The sequence below is a fragment of the Scomber japonicus genome, chromosome 12 (assembly GCF_027409825.1).
Source record: "Scomber japonicus isolate fScoJap1 chromosome 12, fScoJap1.pri, whole genome shotgun sequence".
NCBI classification, from domain to species: Eukaryota; Metazoa; Chordata; class Actinopteri; order Scombriformes; family Scombridae; genus Scomber; species Scomber japonicus.
This window is the reverse complement of record NC_070589.1, coordinates 16,759,041-16,781,785: the sequence shown is the minus strand read 5'-3', so window position 1 is coordinate 16,781,785 and position 22,745 is coordinate 16,759,041. Positions and strand designations below refer to the sequence as shown.

Genomic DNA, 22,745 nt, shown 5'->3' with positions numbered 1-22,745 from the left:
CTAACCTGTGTCTCATCTGTAATATTCCCTTGTGAATTTAAGTTCAGTTTCCTGTTCAGTCTTTTTCGAATGATTTTTGAAAATACATATTCACAGTCTTGTCAAGCGTTACATTAAAAGATGATACCACGGTCTGCATCTCTCTGTCTGTGCAGAAGTATGGAGCTACAACCAGATGTAAGACTGGAAGCAAAAAGAGACACCTAGTCTGGCTCTCTCTCAAGTAAAAAAAAAAGTTTGTCAACACCTCTAAAGCTCACAAATTAATATTCTGTATCTCACTTTTTTTAATTTGTACATAAACAGTAATGTAAAAGCAAGCTGTAGTTTTAGGGGAAATGTGTTCTAACTATCTGTTAACAAACAACAGTTTGCCTACAACCACTGATTACAAGGGAAGCTGAGTTATGTTTGCTACATTTGAGCCACATGAGAGTGGTTTGGATCTTCTTATCTAACTCTCGTCAAGAACCTGTATTTAAAGTGTCAGACTATTCTTTTAATATTATTTTGTCCACTGGATTACCCTTCTCTTCATCTATGCCTTTATTACTTGCATAAAAAAATACTCAGTTTACAGAAGTTAGACAATGTAATACTTAACCAATGGGGAAAGTAGTCAGAACAGAGGAACATGAACCAATGCCGGTACAGGTCTACTATAGTGACCAAGCTGCAACAGGAAGAGCAGCCAAGAGTAGTGGTTCTGATCAAGCTATCCTAGGCTATGTTGAGGTCTCAGTAACTGAAACTGTGTGGATGAAGAGTGTAGGTGCTACTGTACAGGCACTCTTTTTAGAATTTACTGGGCTTATCCTGGTTATTTCTGGTTGTACATATTGAATATCAGAATTTCAGTGTGCAGACACTCAGAGATAAGTTGTAAAGTCTACAGAGCATTTAGAGGAACAAACACTGCTCACATTTTCTTTAATTAATCTATTTTTGAATCAAGTGTGAGTGCTTTTTGCCTGAAAGGTGTGGTTGAACATCTGTCGTATTTTAGTATCGCAGCAAGGTAATTTTCACTTGAAAAACTCATCACGCCCCAAAATGCCCACCACATAATTACTGTATGTATTCACTGAACTGACAGTTGCTTGGTAGTTATGGTCTCTCTCCCCATTCTCTCCTTTCTCTTTGCTACCATTCCGCCTTCCCTTCTGTTGCCCTCCCCGGTCTCCTGAACTTCACCCAGCATCCTGCTCCTCATTAGAAGGCCTTTCATGGTCAGAGGCAATAAAACTTCAATGGGAGGCAGCCTGAAGAAAACATGGCTGTTCTGAGGCTTTACTGAGCGTTAATTACATGATCTCCATGCCAGACATTGGCGGGCCAATCAGTTTCTCCAGTAGCGCTGCCGACCTATTGGCCACATGTGGGACACAGTCAGACACACAAACTCACATTGCACACACACCGTCTGTGTGCACATGCATATACACATATAGGAATATAAACAGTCATACACAAACTCACATATAACATGGACAGACCCACACTTTGAGGCCACTAGACTTATTAACCTCTGGCCACATGTTCTTAACTCTGTCCGGTATTCCCCCACAACAACAAGAAAAGTGCAGCAATGGTATTACACATAATTAGAAAGTGGTTTCCGTCTGCTTTGTGGCGCAGTTACACAGTTCTTAACTTTAGTTGAGTGTCTGCAACACCGTAGTGCCAGATTTGCCTGAGTCTACATGCACAGGCTAAAAATGAGTAAGACACTTGACATTGAAGGTGTAATTCATGCCTGCTCATTTCAGAGCTGTAATAATGGGTAGCGATTGTAGCTATTTGTTAGTTAGTCATATGTGAGATGCTGTCCTCTTTGTTTAGACTCATCCAGTCATTGTAATATTTCCTAATGTATTCATAAACAATGTCTGCCTTCATAAATAGAATGATTGGAAGGCAGGAAATGACTGTTCTCACTGCATGACTCTCCTCTCTCCTCTCATCATACTCTCTCTACTTCTCACTTTTGTTTGTCTCTCTGTCGTGTGATAGACGGTTATTTCAGGCTATAATAGAGTTTTTTTTCCATGTGTCACTGTGATAATGTGTGGTAGCATCTCCTTCCACAAACAATCCCTAATAAGCATCTCCCACAGGAATGATACCATCAAACACGTTCTGATGCAATTTAACACACTGAAATGACTAAGGAGATGTTTTAAAGTAGTTTCTAAGTTAAGCATAACACAACTATTGAGGATATTAAGCCTGAAACACATAGGTGAGTTTATGTCTAACAAAGCCCTAACATTAGTTGTGGATTTTTCTTCTTTGTACCTGGAATGCATCAATTTGGATTACCTGACCTTATCTTGCACTAAAACCAATGCAGTACCCAAAGTGAAATCAGCCCACTCATTACAGCAAGAGACCTTTAAACTGAAATGCTGCTTCATCAGAAGAAGGCCCTGCATTTGAACCAACTTGAACTGAGTGACCTTTTTCCGCTTGTGACTTTTTCCACTCCCCTACAAAAACTGAAAAACAAAAACAAACATTATTGCTGCCATGGGCTGTGACAAGGCTGCTGGATCAGTAGCTGGGAACAGGGAGTCACTGATCCTATTAGAAGTAATGAATAAACAGAAGAATTCCAAGTATGCATAAAATGTACTTCATAAATACAGCATTTCCTTTAGAGATGTAAGAAGAAACAGACATTGCAAGCTTTCACTAAACACAACCAATTCAGTAAACAGACTTCATATATTTTTTTGAATTCTAGCGATGTTGACAATGTAACACAAGTGCAAAACTATTACTGTAGTTGAATATAATTAATGGTTCTTGTCTTTTGTTTTCAACATTAAGTCAAGCCTGAAGGTGTTCATTTTCAGGCTGAAAGACACACACATACTGTACAGAAATTCAGATAATGAAGGCATTCAGCAGGTGACAGGTAAACTAGGAATAGCACAGAGCATGTACTGACTTGTTGGTCCTTTAATTGCACCTTGAGAAGTGATATGGCACATGTATACAGGTACTCTTTGCGAAGTGGAGGGAAGCTACTCAACGTTGACCTGAATTGGTGGTAGGCTACCGGATGGGGTCGAGGGCACGCCACAGTTCACCTGTGACACCTGGCTGTTTGAGATCAAGCTGTCGGGACGTGTAGCTTGCATTCCTTTACTGTAAACCACCTGAAGACACACACAGACACACACACACACACACACACACACACACACACACACACACACACACACACACACACACACACAGTCGCTGCTACAAACGAAATGGCATGTTTGTCTAAACTACCACCTCAAATAAAAACTGTAAGACAATAATGCAAAGGGAATGAAACGGAAATGGCAGGAAGATCATCAGAACACAAGATTCTCTCTCTCTCCTTCTCTCTCTCTCTCTCTCTCTCTCTCTGTCTCTCTCTCTCCCTCTCTGTCTCTCTTTCTCCCTCTCTCTCTCCCTCCCGCCTCCTCTTCACTCTACAGAGTGGCAGCGCTGGCATAGCATCGTTCAGAATCCCTGTTCTGGTCTGGAAACGAGCTGCAGTAGCTGCCTGTGCGTACCTCTTTTCAAAGATCCCTCCGGGTCCGTCATTATAGCCGGTAGGCGTGCGGCGACAGAAGCAGTCTGCACAGCGTCAGCTCAATACAGTGCTATTTTTTACTTGTCTTACATTATTTCAGCTGTAAGTGAGTAACCTAATTTTTCATTTCTTGCTTCTTGCTTCTCTTTAGGTAAGCCAACACATTAAACCTCAACTGTGGAATATATGAGACGGACAGGAGGTCTGCGCTCATCCCGGGCACTGCGCGAGAAGATAGAATTATTTGGGGCACAATAATAAGCTCCTGTTCTGTCAACATCGGTCCTGAGTTATAGGAGTGGGACGAGACGGGACCTCTGCGCTGTAAAGCGTCGCTCCTGTACCGTGCAGCAGTGCGCGGAGAGCAGCCACAGACTCAGTGAACGCACCGAAAGGGCAGAAGGGAGAGGAAGGTTTAGGATATTTTACGCACAGCAGCACCCAGTAGCCACTGTTTGACACGCGGCTACTAACTGGGAGTCTTTGCTCCGTTTAGGACTCAACACAGTCGGATTTGCACTTGACTAGGTCCACGTACAGCAATCGATTGGGATGGATTCCTTCATCATAGCGGCTCTGGCTCTGTGCTCTCTAACGGCAACAGCCTATGGGGACAAAGGGACCAGCAAAGCCAGGAGTTGTTCGGATATCAGGCAGTTTTATAACGGCAAAGGATTCCCTGTGGATGGTGTCCCTATCGCTGAAATATCAGGTAAGGTCCTTTAAAATACAGTCTGTTGCCCTAATGCTGTGCGCACTATGATCTCAACCCCTGAACTAAAGAGTCCCAAATACTATAACACAAGTTATATATTTATGTTTAATACTCTGTAAAGTACCACACAGTTGCTCTAAACTCTGAGTGCCGTAATCCCTCTGCAATCCCCCCCGGGAATGTTAGTCTATTTTGAGGCCAAAGTCGCACCTGCAGTAGCTCCATTTATTGTAAGAGTTCATGGTTAGATCTGACATATCCCATAAAATTGAATGATTGTTAGTTTGAGTGTTGGTTCCCAAACTCTGTTCTTTGAGCTTAGTTTAGTGCCTGTAGGTTACTGGAACTCAAAAATATGTCATGTTAAAACAAGTTTTTTTTTTCTTCTTTTTGTTAGCAAACCCAGTTTCTATATTTATACCTTGTGAACCTGTAGTCACAGTCATTTCCATCACATGGCAAAAGCAGACAAGCTCTAGCTCATGGCTATCTCTCAAGATTAAATACTGCTTTGAAAAGATATTAAGACGGTAAAGGCATGTCACAGGCAATCTGGCCATTTGATCAAAAATATGAGAAAACCCCTTTGAATGCTCTCACACTTGACATTTGGGGGAAAAAAACAAGGACAAAACAAACAAAAAAAATTGATGGCTGACCAGCACCTCACTTTGTAATCTCCTCTCTTAAGTTTCCCCATCAGTCTAAAACTCTGCTGCCACCCCTTGAAGACACTCCCTAATCTTTCCTCCTTAAGCTGTCTGGTCTTTGTACAGGGGGAATTCTCACCAGCTAGTCACTTGACTATGTGCTGTAACCAGCAAATATGATGTTGCTGTGTCATTCATGGTCTGATGTCAGACAGTCACAAGCCCCTCTGCAGTTCAGATGATTACACGTGTGCCTCTCCTGGAATTTGGTGCAATTCTTCCACACACATGAACACACACACACACACAAACACACACACACACACACACACACACACACACACACACACACACACACACACAGCAATTTCAGGAGGTTCTACACTTACAGAAGAGTACATGCATGGACAAGACAACAGACTCTGACCGTGCATGCTTACCACTTTCCTGTGTACAGGTTTGAGGGGAATATAACTCACTTTTGAACTCAGATACTGTATATTTCATTATTCCAAAACTGTAGAATAAGTGAATGTGAAGAACTCTTTCCAGAAGTTGACATCAGTAGGAACAAAGCAGATATTCGAGGCATAAGAAATGAGTGTGGACATGGGAAATGTTCATCTTTTACTGATATACTGTTGCAGTCGTTCCCAATCTGATAGCATACCTTTCCTTGAAAAGCCCCTCGAGATCTTGCATCAGTCAACTTCTCTAAGTTGTCCAATTCATTTTCCACAGAGTGCTACACAACTGTGACAGCAGATAAACTCTTCTCCCCTGTGAAGACGGCAGTGTTTGTCCATTAGCACAGGCTGAATGGCACTGAGACGTACAAGGGTGACTTTCTGCAGTATTCACCTAAAGGTCACTCACTCAGGATGATCCTAAAGTAGAAACCTCTATTTTCTGATAGCATATGGGCTCATATACAACACAGCACAGCACAGTACAGTTACACAGAAAGAGCATTGTGCCTTGACAGAAATAGTCCAATGTGCTGCAGGGTTTTTGCTTTTCACCTTACAGATAGCAGGTGTTTCCATTTTGTTTGCACTCAGGTTTGTGATGGTTGAGAGCTGCCACTGAGTTGTATGATTTATTGATTAATTGATTAACCATACTGAATAAATTATTTGACAGAATTAATGCCAACCTCGGTCCTGAAGAAATCCCCTTTTCTTCTAAATGTCTGTAATCTATAACACTTTAAAGAGCAAATCTGTCTTGTCATGACACCACCTATTCCTCTTGTTTCAATCAATGATGTGGAGCTTACTTAAGTCTGGGGTCAATGCATTCTCAGTAAGAGAGCAAGTAAAGAACTGAGACAGACACTGAGGGCCGAAAATAGAGAATAGAAGAGAGAAGAAGAGAGACGCAAAGATGGAGAGATGTGAGACTGAAAGAGATAGAAGGAGGGGTATGGCTTTGTACATTGACAATAATTCTCCATGTGTCCCTGTCTCTTGGCTCTCAAGCATAAATAACCACTGATACACTCCAGTCTGGCATATTAAACACCTTAGTAAAATATGAGAGCTTTAATTTATGCCCGAATGTTGTGGATGATCCCTGACATTTGCAGCAGGATATTTCCTGCTGTCACACTAGGGCTTGATCAACCTAATGTATTGGCCAGGCCTCACTCAAGGTCACATGCTGAGTACATCACCTCAGTTCAGACTGGGAGGACGATGAGAGATGACTGCATCCCATCTCTAAAAATAATGTTCTGTCACAGCACTTTCAAATGCGCTGCACAGTTAATGAGATAAAATTCCTTGACACACAAAATAGTCAGTATGTTTCCGAAACTATTATTAAACATATTTTTATAGATGCACAAAACTTACATATGATAATGAAACTTGGAAGCATATGCAAATAAAGTATGAAAGTAATTTCCCCCGAAAGAAACGTTTAAATAAAAGTGTGCTCCTAAGCTAATGTGATTTTCAGGATCCAATACCTTGGGGTTTTCAAGTTGATTTTCTTTTTACCTTTGTACTGTACCTATCTTCTTTACATTTAGATTAGGCACAGCCGAATGAAAAAGGCAAGAAATCTCCAACCACATGAACATCCCCATCCCGTATCACAATCTCTGTTTGATTATGCTCAGTCAGCGATGAAAGGAGATTGCTTAATATTGCTTTCATGTCGATACACCTCGTATAACAACTTGAATAGTCCCCTATTCTTAAGTAATTTACCTTGCAGAAAAAGCCATGCGGAAGACAGTCATTGAGTTAAGGGTGGGCTGTTTGTTATTGTATTGAAGCGGTGTTTATTGGACCATGGGACCAGTATCAGCTGAGCAGAAATGAAACGCAATGGGTCGCACATAATCATGTAAACTGATTGATGCTCTTAAAATGAATGCAATGATGCTATATTAACTTTTGTAGAGTGTAATCAGTTTTGGAAACAGCCTTTTTGTCAGTGTTTACCAAAAAATGGATGATTGATTTTCACGGGACTCATCTGTCTCCTCCCTGCGCTGCCCCCTCCCTGTCCCACCCCATCATTACAGTCTTGATGACTTATCTTTTTGTCTTTCAGGGGATGACATTCTTCATCTCTCTGTTTCCCTCTCTCATCGACTCTTAAAGAGAAAGGCGCCAGACGCTCTTTGAAAGCAGCTGGCAGGCTATGAGTGTTAGATGCTCAATGTCATATAAGCCTATAGAAAAAGACAAGCTGTATGAGACATCTGCAGCAAGGCTGGTAACATTTAGGTATGGCAGTGGCTTTCCCATGCTGTATTTGTGTTGTTGTTGATTGCTGGTTGCTACAGGCTGACTGTAAGTTGCTCAGTGCTCTAAAGTCTCATCTGTAACCAGTGTTTGGCTAATGACACAGTAGGATTGCTGCTCACCAGGACTGCTAGGAACTGTTGTTGACTAAAGACTGGTTTGTGGGTGGAAATATGGGCTGATCAGTATGGTAGCCCACAGGAAAAAGTATGGGAATGTTTTGAGCTCAGCAGCTGGACTGTGAATATGGGCATAAGTCTTGAAATTTACTGTATAACAGCAGCATTGTAGCTAAAACGGAGCATGGGTTTTCACAAATTGGCTGGCAAACTCTCACCTCTTTTACTGAGGCTAATGATAAGATAATAGCTGCTAGTGTGTTTGCTGCCCCCTTACACCACCTCCCAGCCAGAGGTTAAATGGAGATAGCAGTCTCCTGCCAGCACAAAACATAGCTGACCACCCAGATGAAGGCCGCAGAACCAACAACAAAACAACAACTAAACTAGATAGGATCGTGGTTAAAAAAAATATATTATTTTAATCACTGCACTAATAATGTAAAGAAATAGCCTGACTTTTGGGAAATCTCAGTATTCTTATTTCATCATTATTGGTGTACAGGCACTCAACAGTCAAATGTGGCCCATCTACTTGAGTGTTCATGGTCTGCAGTAAAATTCAGATCATGTCCATTGCTGTATGTATTCAAGCTCTGTACTCTAATCTCTGTAGACACATCTATACAGTCGCTGTATATTTTCCAGTAGTTGCTGTTGCTCAAGACCCTCCAGCTTTTCTGTCCACCGCAGTCTCCCTCTGAAAAGCTGCTTGACCTGTGGTGGTTGTCCCCTCAGCTATGTGCTCTCATGCAAGTCAGATTATTAAAAAACATGTAGACAGTGTTACCAAAGAGCACTATCACTCCATTGCATTATTAACAACTTACTCTGAAGTGGATATATTATGTTGATAGGAAAAGGCTGTAATATAGTTGGCACCAAAGTGAAGGCAAGTGAAGTGGGCAATCCCATAATGAACCCTCCTCAGAAGTTGGCATGGAAACCTGAACTGTGTCCAAATTCACACAAAACAAATGAAGGACACCTGGCAATAGTATATCATAGTGTATAGCCAATGGGAGGTAATGACAATCCTATGTTCTTTTACTAAATTAGATGCAGGTTTTGTATTTGTGTAAATTTCCTTTAATACTCAATGTCTAAACTTCAGTATATTTTTGGAGGCATTTTTTGCCATTTTTGTACAGGATACAGTAGATTCAGACAGGAAAAAAAACACTCAAGTCGCTTCTACAAAAAGATTGTACCTCATAATATTTCTGCAACACTTCCACATAGAACTGCAAGGATTTATCAATTAAAAGATTAGTTAATCAACAGAAACTTTTTTATTAAATATTTTGATATTTTTGTTGTCAATTTTCAAGCAAAACTCCAAACAAATGGTAAATTGAATATGTATGGGTTTTTTTGGAGAAAACAAAACATCTGATAACATTATCAAGAAACTGTGACAGGTATTTTCAGTTTTATAATATCTTATAGATATTGAAAGAAAATACTTTTAGTTTAATCACATGAAGCTGGCACACAAAAAAACCCCAAAACAATTACTTGAACACATGGGGCCAGTAATGTCACACATGTTTGAAAAGGGCTCTAGACAGATAAAGGGACAGACTAAACATAACCACAAATAGAAAATACTAAGTGCGTTGAGATAAGCGTGCAGTGTTGTCATTGTGGCCATTTTGGACAGTAGCCTTATCTCCATCCCATTAATATCCCTGCTGATGTGCTGTTCTTCCTTTCCATATAGTGGATAACTAATTGATCACACTGAATTACATATTGCCTCCGCGTGAATGGAACTCATTAACTGACTTGGAGATAAGAGGGCCAAGGCTTATTGAAGGTTAATGTCAGCATAAAGCCCCACACATCTGTTGGTCTTCCTCTACAGACCGATTAAAGCAGAAGCAACTGTTGTTTCTGTATCACAATGTGCAGACTCTTAACTCTGGTGCAGTTTATAGCTTGGGAGTCTCTGCATCTGGGCTTCCGACTGTCCTTGTTTATATGTATGTGTGTGTGTGTGTGCATGTCTGTTTGCATTGGTTTGTGTATGTGTGTTTGCCTACTAACTGAATATGCCAGAGTTGTTAAAATGCTGAAGTCAGTAAGAAGCCTCTTGAGAAACAGACCACAGAGTGTTTGATGTTCACCAGTGAGAGAGAGGGAGAGAGAGAGAGAGAGGGAGAGATGGTGGACTGCTGACTATGACTCTGGCTGCCCTGGTCTGCTTGGTTTTGCTAGTCCCTGCTTTGCCCCGTGACATTATTTATGAAGGAAAAAAACAAGACAAAGGAAAAATGAAGAGAAACGATGGATGGATGGAGTTACATTTGGTAAAAAAGGAAAGCTCCTTTTTAAAAACTGTGTCCTGCACTCCACTGCTTCCTTATGTAATCATTGTCAAACCCAACATAGAGATCTGGAAGACAGTCTTTCCAAACTCGTTATGTTGCTCAGGAGCTCTGGATGATGTGTGAACAAGCACAGAGAAACCATTTTAGGGAAGGCACATGTATCTGTTTTATTCGTGGGAAAGCACAGAGCTTGAAGGAGTCATCTAAAATTAACTAATTTTTGGAGACGCAGTTTAAGTCTGACAAGATATTTAAACATTTTCCCTCCTATTTCCTTTAAAATATTTATATTTCGAGTCATTATAATGACATAAGAGCTAACAAACACATCAGTATTTTCCTACTCATTTCCTGTGTCTAATTTTGGAGAGTTACAACAATTTACCTCACTGTGTTAGATGCTGAAACTGCTGCACTGAAAGACATTGCATTTTATAATATGATGCACCACCTTGACAAGTATGAGCTCCTTTTTCTTTGACCAGAATGTGCTTCAGCTGCTGCCACCCCGCTCGCTCCTCTTGTCTTTTGTTCCCTGTCACTTGTCTAATGCGAGAGTAGGAGTTCACACGTACAGCCCTCCCATGGCAAGCACACACACAGACACATAGAGCCGCAGATGACAGCATAGGCCTGTCTTTTTTTGTCACCACAGGGGGCTGCAGTGTCATTGCAACACGTATGTATGTGTGTGTATACAGTGTGGGGGCACATGTGTTGTTCCTCTGATGGCTGCAGTGTGTCGGTGTATGAGTCTTCTTTTGTCTTCAGAGAAATTGGCTTTGTCAAAAGGAGAATTATTCCCTTGTCAAAGCTAGGCTCTCCACGGTCTCTTTTGTGTGTGTGTGTGTGTGTGTGTGTGTGTGTGTGTGTGTGTGTGTATGGGGGAGGTTGGGCGCAGATGTGTGTGCATGTGCCCAATGTGTCCACAACTAAGCAAGAGAATATCTGTCTATGTATGTGTCGCATATGTATGCACTCTGTGTGACTTCTAAAGCAGTAATGAGAACGTTATTAAACTGCTTCTTTTCTATTTGTTGTCCTTATGTGTGTGCATGACTCCTGATGTCTGTGTTTTGCCCTTTCATCAGTTATGTAAATGTGTGTGTGTGTGTGTGTGTGTGTGCCACGCCGAGCTGTTGTGGCTCACGTCCCCTCCAGCAGTGCTTTCTGTAGACTAGGTGAGTATTTGAAGTGACAAGGAACTGTCTTTAGCTCTCAGCGTGGCTCCGCCTCTGCTCCAGCTAACTCTCTTCTTGGGCTCCTGCTGCTTGACAGATGGTACAGACCCAAACCCGGATGCCCACTACCATATTAAGTGAGGGCACGCAGTATGAATTTTACAGGGTGACACGCCCTATGCCAGCACACACATACCCACTGTCTGCAGCTGTGGACTAGGGTATTTGTCAGGATACTTTCTTTTCTTGGATTAGACACATCCCAGAGGGGAAATCCTGTGACTGCGACTGTGCGACACCATGGCAAAAGATTCAGAAGACCCACTGGGATAGACAAACACAAACACACATACACACACACAAAAAAATGGCAGGTATTATTAATTCATAGTCAGATTTCTGATTATTGATAGTGGGTCTGATCTGAAAGAAACAAAAACTACTTTAACAGCAAAAACCATTTTTATTTCAGTCAATGACCTTCATCATAGATAGTCTTTCAGTGGTTACAAAAGGTACAATGAATAAAAAATATAAAAATATTCCTTACCCTGCATGAGTGGAAAGTTAATGGTATTTACTTGTAAGATTACTACTCTTTTTTGGCAACTAAGCTTTTGATTACAGCTGAATTGATGAGTAGATTTTTTTTGATAATGGGTTCATAAAAAGGATCCCACAGATTTTCTACTTTTCTTTGTGCAAAGTGAAACTGAAATGTGCTTAACAAGCTTTGATCAGCTGGTTCTGGGGCATCTTAACTTGGAAATGCTTTATCATGTTATGCAGACTTTTTTGTTAAGCCTACCAACATTTTTTGGGTGCTTCTGCCACAGCACAGATCCAGTTACCCAATATAATTGCCAGGGTTCTATCTCTCAGATAAAAAAGAAGAGGAAATAGGAATTCAAGAGATGAGAGATTGGGGCTGTATATAAAAAAAAGATAGAATAGATGATAAAATCAGTAAGGTGTCGTCTATCTGTTGAATAGCTGAAATTTGTCCAGCACCTCGCTGCTCTGACGCCTGGTACACACAATACAGATTTAATAAAGATAAAACACACAGGCGCAACAGTACACATATTCCTCAGCTATGCACTTCACTTTGATAGGCAATCATTTCTGTTCTGCTCTGTTCAACAGTGGCCATGTCTTTCGCATACACTGTGGGTTATTAAAAACACTATAGCTCAGATTGTTGCAGAATAAAATAGTGCAGAAGTAGCAAGTCATCAAGTCTTTTGTTAGTGTACAGTATGTTTCTGTATGTGTGTAAGGCTGATATCCCAGGTGTTTCTTGTGAATATCGTCTTTGTCTCCAGCTTCCCATCCTCTCCCCTGAGGTATAAACATTATTCTCCACAATCTCTTCCAGACTAGAAGCATGTTTCCATACTTAGGATGCAGAACAGTCACCATTCTCTTTTCAGCTCTATCAAATCTCTCCCTCTCTGACAGTTGCTCTTTCAAATTGGTCATTTCACAGGGTTTAGTTTTTAGCTGTGGCTCCATAAGAGACTTCACACAACAGTGTTATTTAGCTTTATTGTTACTTGGCATTCATAATTTCCTGAAGATTTTCTCTCATCAAGATAAACTGTTTCACACCAGTTTCCATTATCGTAATTATTTTCCTCTCTCTTTCCCTGAATCGTTTTTTGCCTTCAAGGCTTCATCTCTCTTGCTCTCTCCCTATCTGCTCTTGCAGGGAAAGTTGTGAATTCATTTATTTTTCATGTGAAACTTACTGCATTCTCACTGATGCTCTCCAGAAACATTACACGTTTGTTTTTGGTTCTTGTCTGTGATTTTTATGACTCCATGTTTTTGTGATCCATTTTTACAATGCATTTAATTGGCTGAACATTGAAGCCATATGCTTCAGGAATACAATTCAAGAATCCAAGAAAATTTTCCTTGTCAGTGGAGCTAAATATGATTGCACTGCAGGACTCCTCTGTCCTCCGGGCTTTTGGAGAGAGATGAATTCACTCTTTAAGTGTTCCCCTTAAAAGTCAATGCAATTATATTTGATTTAGAGATTCTGTTAAATTTCAGGGCATCTTTTTATTGTCTATTTTTTAATCTTCTTGTGGGAATCCATTTCTCACACTGGCTTTAACCGTCTCCTGGTTTCCTCTGCTTTCTTGAGTTAGAATGTAATTACAGTCAAATCTTTGTGTTGTTTTATTGGCTTCCTGGAGTTTTCCATGCTTTAGTGCTCCGTGATCCTAATGCACAACGTCTCCCTCTACATCCGCTTCATTTTCAGGATCTCCAGTATATAATTGGGTAAAACTCCAGAGATCCTTGGTTCTCCATAACATTAGTTCTTCTATCAACCAAAGTACCCAAATGAGCTGGTCTAGCTGTGCATTACAGCCCATTTATATCTGTTTCCCTAGTTTGTGGTGAAGCAGCTTTCTTCCAACCACTCCAACTCTCATCTCCTGTCGGATTTTGTGCTTCCTAAGCACATTTTTCTGTAATTAGATAGTGCGATTTGGTTTTATGTGACATCATCTCTCAAGCGTTATTTGTGGCTTAGGAAAGCCCCTGTAGTTCATGGTGGTTTGCTTATTTGGCTTGACCATGCACAGCTATTTAGATCTGGAGGTAGAGTAACTTTTTGAAGATGGAAGAGTGGGAATGACCAGAGGATTACTAAGGTCTTATGAGAAGAGGGGCACATAAAAAAAGCTCATAATTACAGGGGGAAATATGTAATTACTGTCAATTGTCATCCTATTTGCTGGTGCAGGATTAGCTTTTTATTACCTAAATCCTTATTTTTGTTCTTTTTCCACTTTTCCTGCCCTCTCCCTTTCTGTCGGTCTGTTTCCGTCTTTCTGTCTGTCTCAGCTCCCTGTAATAGTCTTTCTCACTAATTCCAGACAGTTTTATTTTTGTGTCCCTTTTATTGAAAAATATTCTCTGGAAATCAAATGTACCCGCCACCTCTTTTCATCCTTAGATACATCATATCATAGACTAGGCAAAGAAAAATATTGTGAAGGAAATGTTGATCTGTTTCAACATTACAGATTTAGTTTGAAACTTCTTTTAAAAAAAAGTTTGTCCACATTCACTGCAGAAAGTGTGGCAAGATTGTAAATGACTAAACCTTAGAAACAGTGATTTATATGGAACTGGTGAGGCAGTAATAAAGGGTTTGCAGTAAAAATGTGTAATCGTAAATGTGAATATTGCTTGTGTACAAAAAATGTGTTGGTACAAACTTATAACTAATGAAACAGTTTTGTATATGAGGTTTTGCTACTGTGCTGTACTGTGTGTTACAATACACCTTTACACACTTCCCCCCTTGTCTCCTTCCTCCCAGGAGAGGATGACAAGCAGGGAGCTAATGAACTTGAAATGACAATGACTTATTTAGCTTGCATTTCTTCCACTCAGCCGTAACGGAGGGCATTCAGTCAGGCCCACTCGTCATCGTTTCATTTGTCTCGTTATTTGCTATCCCCCTACTGCTCTCTCACTATTTTCATCTCTTCTTCCTCCCCTGCAGAGTCTTCTCTCATAAATATTGTACATCTTCCAAATGAACTCTGTCAACCCAAGCTTAGTGCATGGCTGCCTTGTGTCTAATGCGTTTCAAAGTGTTTATGTATGTGCATTTGCCTGTGTGTGTGTGTGTGTGTGTGTGTGTGTGTGTGAGTGAGTGTGTGTGCATGTATTTAAATATATACTGTAAAAGCACCGCGTGAGAGTCTTGCTGCATTACTTTAATGCATGACTGTTTCCGCTTGCATATTTTAATAAGTGCGTACATGATACATGTTTTACAAAGTGTTTTCGTTTGTTTATTCAACTGTTATTCTTCACAAGACAAGGTGACCATGTTATTTACAGCAGCAACCTGCTGGCTTGCGCAGGATTACATTGAGTACATATTGTACATACAGTATACACAGTATACGGGGAGCTGCTAAGCAGTATGCCAATCAGTGCGAGCTATAATTATGAGCAATTCAGTTTAAATAGCTTGATGCTAAGTTCCACATTGAAGGTCAGCTTGTGAGCTTTTATCACTAACACTCTAAACCTGTCTGAGGCTAAAAATTAGCAACCTTCTTGGAAAATCAGAACCCTCAGCTATGGGATCATCATATTATTTCAAGGCACTGCATGCCTTTACCCCTTATGCATTTTTAAGTATATCTGAACAGCATGTGAGGAAGGTGATACAGTAAGTGTAGCATCTTACAATAGTGTATTTCTACTGGAATCCCTGACTCAACAGTGTCATGTTAGGTGCTAGTATGTGTGTGTATGTGTGTTCAGAATTTACACAGTTTTTATCCAGTGACTGTACCTGTGATTATAACAGTGAGCTTTGTCAGAGATAGTCTAGTATCTCTGTTGTCTTTTTTGTGTTTGAGAATGTGTCTTTAGGCATAAACTAAAAAGCTTCTCTTTAAATTGTTCATGCTCTCACTACCTACCTGCTGAGACAAAGAGAGAGACAGAGATGATGCTTATAAAAACAGACAGAGATGAGACTTATAAAACAATAATAACTTTCACCTGTTTCACCATCCTGCTGTTCTTAGTTTTTGTGTCTCTTGCTTGCATTTTTTTCACCACAGCATCATTACATCTACATTCCTAATCACTCCTCACATGTTAGCTTTTAATTTTTTCAGCACACTGATATCACACTCAGCGTGGCATTTTCAAAATCAATTTTCATCTCATGCTTCTGCTTTTGCGTGTCTGTGTTTATGTCTGCCGACATGTTTGTTTCCTCTAATGAGCTGGCACGTCTTTTTGCGCATGTGCACGGCTATGCACATCTACAGTGTGTGAGTAAATCACCTTTTCTAGCTGTGAAGCAGCCAAAGTGACAGCCTTGTTGCACCCATGTGTCCTTACACCTAGCACCCTATTTTCCCAAACAACCCAACAGCCTCAGGGGCCAGTGCATTACTCAGTTAAATTGAATCACAAGTCCTGTTGGGCAGAGGAGACTGTAAGGCTGAGGATGAATGACTTTGTTCTGCTTGCAATGTCTGCTGATGAATGGCAAAGGCCATGAAGACTGGATGGACTGAAACAAGAAAGGTGGCTCTGGTTTCTTCTTTACCTTTTATAACATAAAAAAAGCAGATACGACTTATTATAGTACATTTAAAGTTTATAATAGTTGCATTTATAGAAGTTCTGAGCCTCCCCATGGAACAGGAGTGAGAGAAGAACAATTTTCCTCTTGTAAAGAGCACAGTAGGTTGATGAAGGGAAACAACCGCCTACGTTTCCTGTCTTGGTTCTGGCAAATTTCCCCATGTTCGTATTGTGGTGATGATGCAGAAAGAGAGGCGTCAAGGTTTTGTCTAGAGAGTTGTGCGTTCACTAGGAGGAACTCTACCTCCAACAGTCTCCTTAAATCTTCCATCCCCTTTTCAGGTTCTGAGTGTTTGAGATACAAGTGTAGAGTTGAGACACCCCCCGCCCCCCCCTCACTTCAGTCGTATCCCATCTTCTTATTTTGCTTCAATCTCACTCTTCCTCGCTCCAGTTTTCTTCATCTTCTTTCACTCCTTCTGTGTCCTTCACATCTCTTTTGGCTTAGTTCCCTTGATTAAGCACAGCTGCTGTGCTGATCGCAAAGCTCCCTTTTTCCCCACATTGTTATATAAATTGGCTGGCTTTTTCTTTCTCAGGCCCTGGCCCTGTTGATTTAGGGTGACGTCAATAAAGGTTGTTTATGCCTCGGACACAGAGATGATTCTGCTGTCTCTTCTGACTGCTTTGACTCTGGTCAGTCAACCAATACATAAATGTGTGTGTGTATCTGTGTGTTTGTGTGCATATTTATTGGAGTGAACTCGAGAAGTACTCGTTAAATTAAAATCAATCACAAATTGCTTCTCCAAACATATTCCTTCCCTCAATTTCTTACAACTGACTTGATTATTATCTTTCATGCTCTGGCAGGCCAATCAAATCAAATTCTTATTTATGGTAGTCTGTGGGGATAAGGAAAAGAGTAATATGTGTGACTAGCACCCTGAATCACTTTCAGCCTGGCAGAGATGTGTACCTGCCGGGTACCTAGCAGTCAGGCCATGGTGGACTGGGCTGTGACATTGATTTGATTGGAGCTTAAATCATTTGCCATTGTCTGTGTTTATCTACCAGTGGCTGTGCAGCCATAGAGCTGAAGGGTGAGATGACCTCCGGACAGGGACAGTATACTGTGGCACATACATACATTTATACAGACATACTTGGCCCTCAGTCTTCCGTTCTATACTCACTAAGTGAACCATATGCTTTAACCACTCTGAGACGATGAACTCATAAAAATGCTTTCCAAAAAACATGTTACCAAGATGAAATTTAATGAGTGGTTAGCTGTATGTTTATGCTGCTTTCTGAAACAGTTATGTGGTAACACTGTGTAGCCAATATGGGTTGCATAAAATATTGTTTGTGGTGTGGCATCCAGCAGGAGAAATGTACATTTTTTTAGGTATTCTCATGTTTATGCCTAAAATTAGTAATCAAGGACTAATTAGTCAACTGAAAACAATAGTTTTTCAAGTCAGTTAATCATATAAAATGAGTTGGAAGATTTACTAACTTATTTTCACTTCATGTCAGTTTAAATTGAGAACGTTTGGGTTTTTTACTGTTTGTCTGCATTCAGAGGCATCCTCAGACCAAGGGCGTAGGTTGGATTTTTACTTTGGTAGGGACATTTTTTGCGAGACAGCCAAAATAGTTGTGTCTGCGTACTTGCTCACATGTGCTAGGCACATGTGAGCACACACATGCACACATAAAGAGTCTGACTCTGCAAAAGTTTTACCTAACTGAATATGCATTTGGTGACTTGTCTGAAACAGGAATTCTATAATGGTTTTTTATGTTTTTTACCATTTATTTTACTGACAGACTACTTAGTTATAAATCTGAGACTGAAATCAATATTTAAACATAACACATCATAGACTGTCACAAACCTAACCCTAACCCAATACATGTTACAATAAAAACAAGTTGTATAGAAACCTGTAGATAATAAGGTAAGGTTTTCAAATCTCATCTAAGAATCTGTTCTTCTTTCAGTTTTTGAATTTTGACAAAAATATTAGCACTCATATACACTGAGAGGAAAATGCATATGGCCCATCCTATATACACATACTAGCAGCAGGCATCTGCATTTCAGCACCCAGGGATCAACTTCAGTTTTTTTGACTAGTGCCTTAGTCAGAGGTACTGACAGCAGTATCAACCCTAACATAAATGTCTTTGATCATTTTCTTATGAAAATCCTGTCAGCAGCAGCTTGAGTAGCATAAAGACACCCAGACAGGTGAGCTGCAGCTTCTCAGGTGAATTTCAGCTGAGAAGCTGTACAGAAGCCGATGCTCCAACCTATATTCAAATCACCTCAAAAGCTTTTATTGTATTATTTTTTTCATTTAACTACTTGATCTTTCACTGAGACATCAGAGCTCACCTGAGAGGCTGCAGCTCACCTGTCTGTGTGTCTCAACAGTCACAACCAGAGCTGTGGCTAGTTAGCTATAGATAATGTTCATGTCTACTCTTGATTCACTCACGGAAAAGGGGAGAGATGCCATTAAATAGGTTTGTTTAAACTGTAAATATTACCAGCTTCAGATTCACCTCACCAACACCACTGCAGCTGCTGGGCTCCTGTTGGTCAATAATGTGTAGCTTCAAGTTTAGGGTTGCCAGATCATCAGGTCCAGTATACATTATATCATGCTCTTTCATTTAATCATAATAGCATACTTTTCTTTGCAAAAAAGAGATTGGTAAAAATGCTGGTAGGAACAATTCAGGAACACCTTGATATTAGTAGGGACATGTTCCTACCGCCCATAAACTAATCTACACCCATGCCTTAGACTTACTTTTACTTGTTCTGTCATTGTGTTTATCCTTTAGTCTAGTTTGGCTGTATCAGCTTTATTAGCAGCAACTTTATGAGTGTTTATTTATTGTTGGATTATACTGCTTGTAAAAGTTTTGCACTGTAAAGCTCTACTTAAGCTGTGCATAATGTGGATTAGAAATGAGAGTGCAATCTAATGGAATCCAATATTACAGGTCTGCCATGAAATTTTCTTTTATGAAGCTAATACATCTTCAGTTTTTGTTGACATTGTCAGAAAGATGATAATTCTACTTGATGTTTATTATTGAGCTCATGGTGGGTAGTTGCAGTATACTGGAATTCATTGTATTGAACAGTGTCCTGATATTTTTTTAACAAAATAAGACAAAGCTAAAAAAAAAAGAAAAGTTAAATAGAGTAGTAATCAAACACTTTGAGGTAATGTTTTATATGATTTAACATGAGCAGAGGAACATCATTTAATAATGTGAGAGTTATCTAACATTAAAGTGTACAACCAATCACATAAAAGTCAAAAATACACATCGCCTGTGGATGTTAACGCATCAATATATGTTTAAATAATTCACAACCAACAAAATCAATGGATTGCAATCAAAACTTTCAACCAACGTTTCCTATGAACACCTGCAGCACATTTTAAATAACATTGCATCAATCAGCACTATGTAATCCTGAAACATTACAGTATTATGTAATAATAATAATTGTTTAGTAGTTTCACCATAAAACAACTATGTAATGCAAACAACATCCAAGTTTTATTTTCTTGAAGTGTACACATGTGCCGTATGTGCCGATAAATGTGTAAACACATCTGTATATGTGTACACCCTATGTACACGAGTGTAAACAGAATTGTGTGCATTTTTGACTATATTGGCCCCTTTATAAATAACACACTGAAGTACTATTCTGGTCTTTTTAGTACCATCCAGTAGATTGGCAGCACACTTTAAATGGATGCTAAATGTACCTACCAGACAACCCTCCAAGGACATTTCTCCATTGTGATAGGAAACCACTCCAGCCCTTCCGATGAGGTGCATTCACTGTCAAGCTGCAATATGCCCCCCTACTTTCAGCATATTGTTACGTTTTTCTAAAAGCACTTTACTCTCCTGCTTTCAGTTTTGCTTCTCTCAAACAGGCATGGGAAGTTATGCTGTGTGACGGTCTACCAGCTTTTGTCTGGCTAAATGACATTCAGTGGTTGTTAAAGAGGCAGCTTTAACCATTCAAGATACCCACCTCCAACATCATCCATTTTGCAAATTGTAGCTCATCCCCCTTCTCTCTTGGGAACATAGGGCCTAATGCACCATTACACTGCTATAAATACTCTTTTCCATAGACCATGCTCACACTTTCATCGTAATGTGATTATTATTTTATTTCTATCTAGCGTCATGGGCCTTTAGAGGTCTATAAGTGTCTATCATTTTTTGGAAAGTGAAAGAGAAGTCCTGCTGTTTCAGATGATTGTAGGCAGACAGTTATAATTTTACCCTACAGGTCTGGTTATTACCAAAGTAAAATGGAAATTGATAATGTGCCCGTTTACAACTTGTTTAGCATTTAGATACACCATTCCAGCAAGTGTCCTTTGCTCAATTGTGTTTCTCCAATTGCCCTGCAAGCAGAAGTTGTTTTGATCCATGCACATTAAAAATGTATACAACAGTCTTCCTTGTGCGTTTGTATGGTTAAATCAAAAGAGAAATCAATCTGTAATTTTAATACTAAAAGAAAAAAGGAAAGAACACTGATGTCTCTGGCCCATACTCAATTCAAGATGCTCTTCCTTCAACATGTAACATCTTCATCTCTTTCAGTCTAAATACTTGTTTTCTATTTGTTTGTTTGTTTTTTGTAATAATAATCTTTTTGTATTTCCTTTTATTTTCCTAAAAAGATGGCAGAGATTATGACCTGAAGACATGTTTTTTGTATAATTACTTTTAGTCTATTATGGCACAGAGTACCCCAAATATATTTTCCATAAACTCCAGTGCAATACAAATTCTGAGCTCAGCAAGGCTAGTTAATCAAATTTCTTATGTACTTTGACTCATTTCTTACATTTTGTAATCCAAGCAATTTAGCTTGCTTTTACTCTTGGTGTCCATTTATTTTTGAAATTCTTCTTGAAATAAAGTGAATAATAATTTGCTTGAACAGTCTCTGAAATCCTCTGAAAAGTTGTTTTTGCTTCCTTTCCACAATGATCAAAATACATAATCATTTAATTATAGAGTTTTAATGTGTCATGTGTCAATCATCAATTTTGGCAAGTTTAAACAATTCCTTGATGTGCTGATTTTTCTACTTATTAAGCTCATTAGACAATTTAAAAGCTTGTTGGATTATCTGAAAAATACATGAAAAAAAATGTTTTTCTTAGTTTATGGAAAGTTGACAAAATTGATGACGCCCTGGTGGTCTAGAGGTTAGAACGCTGACCATAGGCCACAACGTTCCAGCTTGTGTCTGGCCAGGGGCCTTTGTTGCATTTTGATTCCCATCTCTATCGTCCCCTTTTTCCTGTCATCTCAAAAAATGCCCCCAGAACTAATTGTCAAAAAAAGTTCTTTCATAATACAGTGGCAATCTGTCATTTTCCTTTATGCTTTCATAGAATTGAACAGTTATTGAGTGACATTCAGGCATCAGTGAAGTGTGTGTCTAATTCTGTTGATTCGAGTCAAGATGTAGACTTTTTGCCTCAATATTTCCCATCCTCAATGGCTGATGTGGCAAATGACAGATAAACAAAATGAGAAAAAAAAAATAAAGGAAACCGAGGATACTGCAGCTCTTCTCTGACCATTTACTGTTTACTTATGGATTAGATCCCTATCTCCTCTAATTGAGTTCCCTGGGAATGGCACACTCATAATCTGTTCACAAACACAACTCTGGTCTCCCAGTGGCCTGAGAATTCCTGGCGTCTGAATCCGCCTGCAGTCCAGTGAAACACATTCTCATCAGCAGGCTCAGATGGTTAAGTGTCTCCTTAACTGCTTTAAAGTCCATCCAAAGTTAAATTATCTTTTCACTTGGCAGTAGTGAGCAAGTAATAAAAAAAAAATCAGGTTGGGAAAAAGAAAATGGAGGCTGTGCAATGTGCCACTGCGTGTCCTTGTCCAGATGCTTTGGAGGCGTGTCTGTCTTCTTGTCAGAATTATATTGTGTCTGCCTTGTTTGGCAAACAGAATCTGTTGCGGTTCAGGATTTTTATTGTACCTCTAGGTGATTCTGCGGTCTGTATGTAGTTACCGTTTGTGTGTGTGGAACAACATGGAAGAGATATCCTCTTTTATGAGTAGGTCTGTCCTTGTAGTTAAACCAGACTGTAGCACATTTAAAGGCCGTGGTCATGCACTGGAGCAGTATTTGGTGATACATCTACCCCTGTAGTTATTATTTTAGTCAGTAAAGGGAACCTATCTTGCTTCCTGGAGACAGCCACTTCATAAGACTCTGTCAAGAA

General features: G+C 39.7%; 1 protein-coding gene across 1 annotated transcript in view; it reads left to right on the top strand.

The window, feature by feature from the left end:
- The first annotated feature begins 3,734 nt into the window (after window positions 1–3,734).
- Window positions 3,735–22,745, top strand: part of gpc1b (glypican 1b) — a 64,671-nt gene continuing 45,660 nt past the window's right edge. Inside the window, exon 1 of the mRNA XM_053330022.1 lies at window positions 3,735–4,286. Within this exon, the coding sequence (XP_053185997.1) occupies window positions 4,127–4,286 (160 nt within the window). The 5' untranslated portion in view covers window positions 3,735–4,126. The remainder of the gene's footprint in view (window positions 4,287–22,745) is intronic.